This window comes from Ranitomeya imitator, chromosome 1 (assembly GCF_032444005.1).
Source record: "Ranitomeya imitator isolate aRanImi1 chromosome 1, aRanImi1.pri, whole genome shotgun sequence".
NCBI lineage: Eukaryota > Metazoa > Chordata > Amphibia > Anura > Dendrobatidae > Ranitomeya > Ranitomeya imitator.
Window position 1 is genome coordinate 1,185,213,048 of NC_091282.1, and position 10,122 is coordinate 1,185,223,169.

Sequence of the window (10,122 nt, forward strand, 5' to 3'; positions counted from 1 at the left end):
ACAATGCATACAAGGACGGGACGAGGAGCCATGCACACCAGGATAGGGATGAGGGGACAATGCATACAAGGACGGGACAGGAAGCCATGCTTACCAGGATAGGGATGAGGGGACAATGTATACAAGGACGGGACGGAGAGCCATGCCTACCAGGATAGGGATGAGGGGACAATGTATACAAGGACGGGACTGGGAGCCATGCCTACCAGGTTAGGTATGAGGGGACAATGCATACAAGGACGGGACAGGGAGCCATGCACACCAGGTTAGGTATGAGGGGACAATGCATACAAGGACGGGACAGGGAGCCATGCACACCAGGTTAGGGATGAGGGGACAATGCATACAAGGATGGGACGGGGAGCCATGCCTACCAGGATAGGGATGAGGGGACAATGCATACAAGGACGGGACGGGGAGCCATGCCTACCAGGATAGGGATGAGGGGACAATGCATACAAGGACGGGACGGGAGCCATGCCTACCAGGTTAGGTATGAGGGGACAATGCATACAAGGACGGGACGGGAGCCATGCCTACCAGGATAAGGATGAGGGGACAATGCATACAAGCACGGGACGGGGAGCCATGCCTACCAGGATAAGGATGAGGGGACAATGCATACAAGGACGGGACGGGGAGCCATGCCTACCAGGATAGGGATGAGGGGACAATGCATACAAGGACGGGACGGGGAGCCATGCCTACCAGGATAAGGATGAGGGGACAAAGCATACAAGGACGGGACGGGGAGCCATGCACACCAGGATAGGGATGAGGGGACAATGCATACAAGGACGGGACGGGGAGCCATGCCTACCAGGATAGGGATGAGGGGACAATGCATACAAGGACGGGACGGGAGCCATGCCTACCAGGATAGGGATGAGGCCACAATGCATACAAGGACGGGACGGGGAGCCATGCACACCAGGATAGGGATGAGGGGACAATTCATACAAATACAGGGATGGGGAGCCAAGCAGACATGGACAGGGATGGGGAGCCATGCCTACCAGGATAGGGATGTGGGGACAATGCATACCCGGCTTATACTCGAGTCAATACATTTTCCCAGTTTTTCGTGGCAAAATTAGGTGCCTCGTCTTATACTCGCGTATATACAGTATGTAATTTTTCTATACAGTCTCCCCATTTTCAATACTCTGGCCTTCTGTCTACAGGCTTTCATGTTCCCTCATTAACAAATATTTCCTGCTGAGCTTGGAGCCATGAGTGCACCGCTCCTTCACCTCTTCTCCAGACGTGAACCTTGCTTCTCTTGGGACACTCCATGTTGTCATCAGTCGCGGTCGGGCGCCAGCTCCTCCTTAATGGCCGACATTTCTACTTCTCTGTCCATTTATACCACGACAGAACGCTTTCTCCATACTGGGCACCAGCCCTGGATACATTTTGCCACCATACACGACCTCGGAGCACAGAAACGAAACGCCGCGTGCTGCTCTGTCTTTCATGCAAATCACAAGTCGGGGTCACCATAGTTTTTCGCACCGCGGTCACAAATAAAGCGACCTAACACCATCACACCTGCACCGCAGCGACCGGGGAGACCTCGTAAGGAGTCGCCGATAACACCGTGCCGCAAGCAGGAGTTTTCACATAACTGGAGTGCGCCATTGTTTAACTCCTCGCAGCATCACAGCAGTGATATATTGGTCGGGTCGGGGGACTAATAGTGGTAAGAAAAAGGCGGTGTTCAGTGTTCGGGTCTCCACAGTCGGCCCTCACCCTGTCGATACTAATAATAAAGTGGATCCGTGTCCTCTGCTGCTTCCAACCATTAACAGTAGTCTCCGCTCCACATCCCATAATGACTTCCAATTCATTACTTGCATAAATTGATTAAACGCTTTGTAATTGGACGTCTCTTCTAATCTGCGCAGACCGATCTTCTCCCCTGTAACTCCATTATCCTGCGCTGGAGCATAATAATGACGTCCTGATATCCTTAGTGTCGCTCCGATACCCTTGGACGAGAGAATATATGGCGGTGTGAGCCTCGCCGAATACTGAGATGTATGACCAATTTCTGGGAGCAAACCCCCTGCCCCGAAACACGTACATCTCACCCCTATTGGAGGGTCCGTGCTTCTGAGCTCGGATCGCCATCATAGTGATTATGGACATAACAGGACACATAGAAATGTTACTGCAAGTGATGAAAAAATGGAAACAACATTTTGAAAATATCTGTATTTATTCAGTATGGAGTATGAGCGACATGTACAGAAATCCCCGCACTTACAGCCTCGGCTGCTATCAGTGAGGTTATTAATGGTCGTCTGAGGAAAGTTCTGCAGCCCTGAATGTACTTGGGAAAATCATCAAGATCCGCTGCTGGCAGCTGCTTTTGCAATTACCAACCAATGACGTCCCAGATGTGCTCGATAGGAGATGCTGCAGCCTTGGGAGCACATTTTAAGCCACTCGCGCTGCTCACAGTAGTACGAGCATCATGCGGCCTAAATGTGCTGCCGTTGCCTCAATGTTCCGCCGTGGCCTAAATGTTCCGCCGTGGCCTAAATGTGCCGCCATGGTCTCAATGTGCTGCCGTTGCCTCAATGTGCCGCCATGGCTTCAATGTTCTGCCGTGGCCTAAATGTTCTGCCGTGGCCTAAATGTTCCGCCGTGGCCTAAATGTTCCACCGTGGCCCGCAGCGTCTCCGGACAGGATGGAAAAATAGAAAGCATTGTCAAATCGGTAGCACGTCTATCCGCCCGATGATTTATAGACATATGGAAACAATAATAATAATATAGTTTATAGAACGTGTTCTCTATAAAGATTGGATTTCATGACGTCATTTTCTTGCAGCTCAGGAGTAAGAAGCCTCCGATCGCGTCTAATGGCGTCGCATCAAAATCCAGACTGGCCACCAACCTGCCACGGAAGCCGCTCCCGGCCAGCACCGTAAAGCGCAGCGGCTCCAGTAAGTAATCCAGGACAGGAGCATCTTCATGGAGGGACATTTGTGGATTTTGGGCTACAAACAACTTTTGCTGTCGGGGTCCATGAATAATATGGCTCCGCTTTTGATTTTACAGCCTGTGAGTTCCCTAGATATCTGACAGTGAGTCTTTTGGTAAATCTTTTATCGTTTCTTTTTTCCCTTTAAGTTCCTCTGTGATGATTTATAACCAAAGACACCTCATCATCAAAGTGCAGCTTTTAACTTTGATGTGGTCATAAATCACCTGAGAATTCAGAAATCACTGACGAGTCCTTGTGTCAGCAATGTGCGGGGAAACCAAACGCCTGGAAAAGCCAAACGGTGCAATATTACAAATGAAATCTAATTCATATATATAATTATATTTTTTTTATATAGTTTTTATTTATTTTTTTATTTATTTTTTTTTTTTTATATATATATATATATTTTTTTTTTTGCTCAAATCACATGCATTTAAGCAAAAAAAAGGTCCCTGAATGTGTCTGTATCTCAACAAGTAATCACACGCCACTATGAATAATGCGGTTATAGCATGCATGTAAAAGCCTGTCTTCTACCCCAGAGCTGCATTCACAATTCTGCTGGTTGGAAATTGCAAAAAAGTTAAAAACTTTGTCCCGGTGCCGCATCTGGTCCTACTGACGTGAGCGGTTCTGTGCTGTAGTTCCCGGGAACACTACTGTGTGAGGATACGCCATCGCTTTATTAGATGAGATTGACCCTTTCATTACTGTGTAATCGAAAGTTCCGTAACTTTTTACTCTATGGATTTTATCAGCAAGTGGCTGAATATAAGGGGACGGCCGGGTAATCTCTCTAGCAGGGGTCAGCATGGGAGTTGTAGTTTCACCCCCGCTGGGTCCATAGGTATCCACGCTGGCATTTGCTGCCACCTGTATGTATATTAAAGGGGTCGTCCGCCTTTTCCGGACTACATGTAACATAAATGTGTGTATTTTCAGCTAAAAATCATTTACCCAATTGGGTTTTATTAAAGGTTTTGCATTGTTTTGCCTTTAACAGCCTCTATTGCTGGCGGTAAAGGAGGTAACTGAGGACCCATCAGTGAGCTCACTGTAACAATCAGACAGGAGAAGTTGCAGCTTGTCCCTGTCTTTACTGAGCTCCTGTCTGATTTTTCACCACAGACCACATCAAAGTTGAATGTCCAGGACCCATAAAAGCCAAACGATGCAAAATTTTTAATGAAATCTAATTACAAAAATAATTTTTTTGTGTATTTTAGCCCCAAATTGCATGAATTAGATAGAAAACTAGTGGTCAGGGCAATAGTGTGGCATCCAGCAGTAATGGCGCTTTTTTGCAGACGCTGAGCAGTATAAGTATGGGAAGAACCGCGTGGAGGCCGACGCCAAGAAACTACAGCAGAAAGAGGAGGAACTACTGAAAAAGAAGGAAGCACTGAGGAACAGACTGGCCCAGCTCCGGAAGGAGAGGCGGGACACTAAGGCGGCCATTGAGGCCAATGCAGGTAGGGCCATACTGGATTGTGGCTCCCGGTACACCGTCATGGAGCCCGCGGTGGTCCTGTGCTCAGACCCCAACTATTACCTGCAGATTCTCATCCATTCACTTCACAAACCTTGTGCAATCAGCGTAGAACAGACATACACTAGGGTAGGAGATGGTCACGGTGTCGCCTTCACAATTGCCATGGGGCTGCTGCTTCTTTCGCCATAATGGTATTTACCTGCAGCTGCCACTAGGGGGAGCACGCTGTTTCCACTCCCATTGAGATCCATATAAATGCATATGCAGTGAGCTCCCCCTGGTGGTGGCCACTGGTATCCAGCGCTTTATCACTTACTCTGTGGAGGATTTTGCCCTGCACAGTGCACCGTACCCCAGTGTTGGATCTGACCATTATGTGCTGCGGGATTCTTGTGATTTCGGTCTACCCGCCCCTGTGTTTAGATATCAATGGGGCTGAACTGCAGTACCAGATGCATCCTGTCGGTGGCGCTGTGTTTAGATCCTTTTTTTTCCCTGATTCCTTACAGTCACCTGCAGTGATGGCTCAGGCCGCAGTAATTTAGTTTTTCCTTTTCACCATCGGTTCCAGGGAGGAAATCTCAGGCAATGCTGGAGGACAAGTTCAAGAAGCTGGAGGAAGAATGCAAAGTGAAAGAGACCGAGCGGGTGAACCTGGAGCTGGAGCTGACGGAGGTGAAGGAAAATCTGAAGAAAGCCATGGCGGGTGGGATTACACTCGGACTCGCCATAGAACCCAAGAACGGGACCTCCAGGTCACAGGTAAGACACCTTGGGCCAGGACTGGTAAGCTTGGGATAGGTGGTGGAAGGGGAGTGCTGCTCTGAAGGTGGCCGAATCATCAGATCACACCAGCGTCCCTGACCCGATGCTGCAGATGTAACGCTGCCTCTGCTCGCAGGGTCGGAGAGCGCATCGCCATGTCGCCAGACCTTTACTGTCAGTCATCAAGAGCGCACCGCCATGTCACCAGACCTTTACTGTCAGTCATCAGGAGCGCACCGCCATGTCCCCAGACCTTTACTGTCAATCATCCAGATCGCACCTCTATGTCCCCAGTCCTTTAGGCTGTGTGCACACGTTACGGTTTTTTCGCGTTTTTTTCCCGATAAAAACGCTATAAAACCGCAAAAAAAAACGCATACAATAAGCATCCCATCATTTAGAATGAATTCTGCATGTCTTGTGCACATGATGCGTTTTTTTCCGCGAAAAAACGCATCGCGGCAAAAAACGCAGCATGTTCATTAATTTTGCGGGTTTTTTTGCGGATTTCCCACTCCAAAATGCATTGGGAAGTGTCCGGAAAAAAACGCGGCAAAAACCGCGGCAAAAACGCATGCGGTTTTCTTGCGGATTTCTTGCAGAAAATGTCCGGAATTCTCAGGAATTTTCATGCAGAAAATTCCTGTGAAAAAACGGACATTTTCTGCAAGAAATCCGCAAGAAAACCGCAAAATTAATGAACATGCTGCGTTTTTTACCGCGATGCGTTTTTTTCGCGGAAAAAAACGCATCATGTGCACAAAACATGCGGAATTCATTCTAAATGATGGGATGCTTATTGTATGTGTTTTTTTTGCGGTTTTATAGCATTTTTATCGGGAAAAACCGCGAAAAAACCGCAACATGTGCACACAGCCTTACTGTCAATCATCAGGATCGCTCCGCCATATCCCCAGACCAATACTGTCAATCATCAGGATCGCTCCGCCATATCCCCAGACCATTACTGTCAATCATCAGGAGCTCGCCGCCCTGTCGCCAGACCTTTACTGTCAATCATGAGGAGCTCGCCGCCATGTCGCCAGACCTTTACTATCAATCATCAGGAGCACACCGCCATGTCGCCAGACCTTTACTGTCAATCATCGGGATCGCACCGCCATGTCCCCAGACCATTACTGTCAATCAGGAGCGCACCGGCATGTCCCCAGACCTTTACTGTCAATCAGGAGCGCACCGCCATGTCCCCAGACCTTCATGTCATATTACAGCGGTTTTTTGTTCACACTATATGGCGGTATTACGTGGGATGAAAATGACAGTAAATCCCTGCTTCTGCGCTTTTTTGCTTTCGGCTCTTGCTTTACTAGATAATTTCTTTAGTGTTACGTTGTGCGTTCTCCGGACCCCCAATAACGTGGCTTCTCCCCTGCAGTCTCCCGTTCTCCGGCATCGGACAGTGGAGAACTCTCCCATCTCCAGCTGTGACACCAGCGATGCCGAGTGCCCCCTCCCCGTGAACAGCGCCGCAGCATTAAAGAGGCAGCCGGCAGCCAACAACTCCCCGGTACGAGGCCACGTGCTCAGGAAGGCAAAGGTAAGCGTGGTAAGGAGCCACAGACTAGGGGCCCATCATTTATCATCCAGCCTAATGTATTCCCTCCCATAATCACTACTACTTTGTATTTAACCCCATGCGTCAGTACAGGGCAGGAGCTGCCAGCATTAAGCATCAAACACTTTTTTGGAATGTTTCTGGCACAAGACGCGGCCCCCCTGCACCCGGACTGCGCCCCTCTCATTTGGTGAAGTGTATAGGATTTTGCAGATCTGATCGAATCCATGCACAAGCCTAATATTTTCTATGACCGCTGCCTATTGGGAGGAGACACACTTGGGGGATCTTGGAATAGTTTGGCGTGTGACGGTTCCCCCGGATTTAGCCGACACACGCGCTGCTCTGCGGCTGATGCAACGAGGACGCAATCACGGGGGAAACTAGGGATCAGTGTGTCACTGCTCCCTCTGGTGGTCATTGTAGAGAAATGCACGCATTCCGCAATTTGGGAGGTTTTTTTTGTTTAACTACAACTGAACATTAAAAAAAAATTTATATTCATTAATTTTTTTATTTTTTTTTGCAGGAGTGGGAGCAGAAAAACGGCACATAAGCAGCATCACTTTATCCCGTGGTCTGTATATCAGCCTTAAATAGAACGGACCAAGAGCCAGAACTACACAGTATTTTTATAGAAGAGTACACGACTTGCATAAAGTCCTCCCTACATAGCAGAGCAGCTGTGAAGGGCTTCGTCTCCGAGGACCAATGACTCTGTCATGTAGCGAGGGATTAAGTGACCCCAGTGTACATTACTGGCCAGCTGACTGCCCACATACAGGGTCACAGGATCCTGTGTTATATGCACATTCCAGCGGCTTCATTGCGTGTGTCTGCCCCCTGCTGTCTGATGTCATGAATTGCATATTAAGTTCTTGGTGATATCTTAGCAATTTGTCATGATTTGCCAACAATTCATGGCTCCCGGCACCTTGTATTTTTTTTTTTATTGCACAAGATGGACATTTTTTGGCACGCAATGTGTTAAATTTCTAGAACACACACAGTGAGCGACGTCATCAGAAATCAAAGTGATTGACTGCAGCTCCCAGTTTAAGGCATCGTCCCGAGTTTAAAAATGGTCCCCGGAAATGTACAAGATGGTAAGCCAGAATTTAAGTCTTAAAGGGGCTGCCCAGGATTAGAAAAACAGAGCGGTTTACGTACAGAAGCTGCACCGTGGAGTGTCCGTACCTGTGATTGACAGCCAGACTCCCGGATCAGAGAAACCTCCCATCACGGCTGTTCAATCATTTGTTGATGCAGTAAAAAGGGTCTTCACCATCTCAGAAGCTTAAAAGGAGTAGGGGGTCTCTCTGTCCAGTAGGGCCCAGTGATTTGTTGGGGGTCTGCCAAAACACTGCCTAATGGATCGTAAGGCTATGTTCAGAAGGAGATTTTGGGCGCAAATCTGCGCCAAAATCATCCTTAAAAAAAAGCTTCCAAAATTCTTGGAAGACTTTTTTTTAATTTATATAAAAAATCCACCATTTACAATTTTAAAGCATTTTTTTTTCTTTCCTAAAGAGATTTCTGAAAGATGCCAGGTGGGAAAAAAAAATAAACCCATGTCCCTTCTTTGAAACGGATTCTGATGGATTTCTATCCTAACTAGGCGCTGTCTAAATCAGAAGGCTGCAAAAAAAAATTAAACTCCTTCAAAAACTCTCCAATAAAAAAAACAAACATTTCTTGAAGCTTGTTCCGCATTAAAAATGGAATGTTTGTGAATATCGCACGACACTGCAAGAAATGCGTATTTAGAATATTAAGCATTATGTAAGCAAAGGATTGCAGATTTAAAGGGAATCGGACAGCAGATTTTTGCTATGTAATCTGAAGATAGCATGTTGTAGGGGTTAAAATACAGATTTCAGCAATGCCTCTCTTATCAAGCTCCGAGGTTTTGTTGGATTGTAATGATTGTTTTAGCACCAGGAGATTATCATTGCTGGGACATAGCAGTGCGTGCATGCTAGTCTGACACGCCCCCTCCTGTGATGAGCAGCTCACTTTGTACACTGAGAGCCTGGTGTGGGCGGGGCTAGCTTTCTCAGCTCTGCTGTATTGCTAAATCTAAAAGCTCTGATTGTGTCACAGCTGCTGCACCCAGTAATCTAAGTGATACATCGTTTGATTCAGCTCCTCTTTGGCTACATCATGCTGGTCTCAGATGAGGTAGCAGAAACCTGCTGACAGATTCCCTTTAAGTTCCCTAGCGGGAATAAATAAATAAAAAGTTACATAAAGGCTAATAAAATGTAAAAAAAAAATCCATATAAGGCTGGGCCGCAATCGTAATGACCAGATGAAGTTACTATAATATTTATACTATAAGGCAAAAGATGTCAAAATTTTAACTAAAAAAAACTATTTCACCCCAGACCCCCCTATATAAATAATGATGATAAAGTCTGCTAACACTTAAAAAAAACAAAAAAAAACATATTTAGTATTGTACTAAGGAAAAAAAAAGAAAGAATGACACAGTTGCGATCACTGGTTTTATTAATAAATCTAGTCAGTACATTAGATGTGCCTAAAAATCCTGTGCAAACAAAGATATGATGGCTTTGGGAATGCGATGATGAAAAAACAAAATGCTTTGTCCCTAAGGCCCAAGAAATGTCTGGGACCTTAAGGGGTTAATAAAGCTAAATTGCAATACCATACACAACCTATGGAAAGGAGTGGAGCTGTCCTAAAAGAAAGCCGACCATTTTTAAAGGGAATCTGTCATCAGCTTTTCACTATCCAATATGAGAGCAGCATAGGGGCAGAGAGCCTGATTCTAGTGATGTCACTGGGCTGCTGTCATTTTTTTACAGTTGGTTTTCTCTGTTGCAGATGTAGCAGTTCTCTGAATGTTGAGCCCTATATAACCCCGCCTACACCGATTGGCAGCTTTCTGTGTATAGCCCCACCCACACCTCTGGTAGCTTTCTGTGTATAGCCCAACCCACATCACTGGCAGCTTCCTGTGTATAACCCCGCCCACACCACTGATTGGTAGCTTTCTGTGTATAGCCCCGCCCACACCACTGGCAGCTTCCTGTGTATAACCCCACCCACACCACTGATTGGTAGCTTTCTGTGTATAGCCCCACCCACACCACTGGCAGCTTCCTGTGTATAACCCGCCCACACCACTGATTGGTTGCTTTCTGTGTATAGCCCCACCCACACCACTGGCAGCTTTCTGTGTATTGACAGAAAACTGCTAATCAGTGTTGGGGGTGGGGTTAGACTAGAAGGCAGGAGACAAATAGTCCTGTAGTGATAACCTCC

General features: G+C 46.9%; 1 protein-coding gene across 3 annotated transcripts in view; it reads left to right on the plus strand.

Moving 5' to 3' along the window:
• AFAP1 (actin filament associated protein 1) overlaps nt 1-9,260 on the plus strand; it is a 127,811-nt gene extending 118,551 nt beyond the window's left edge. For all 3 annotated transcript variants that reach the window (XM_069744773.1, XM_069744774.1, XM_069744771.1), the window contains 5 exons: nt 2,840-2,954; nt 4,306-4,470; nt 5,062-5,252; nt 6,652-6,813; nt 7,361-9,260. In XM_069744773.1, coding sequence (XP_069600874.1) covers nt 2,840-2,954; nt 4,306-4,470; nt 5,062-5,252; nt 6,652-6,813; nt 7,361-7,387 — 660 coding nt within the window. In that variant the 3' untranslated portion in view covers nt 7,388-9,260. The remainder of the gene's footprint in view (nt 1-2,839; nt 2,955-4,305; nt 4,471-5,061; nt 5,253-6,651; nt 6,814-7,360) is intronic.
• Nucleotides 9,261-10,122: the final 862 nt, after the last annotated feature.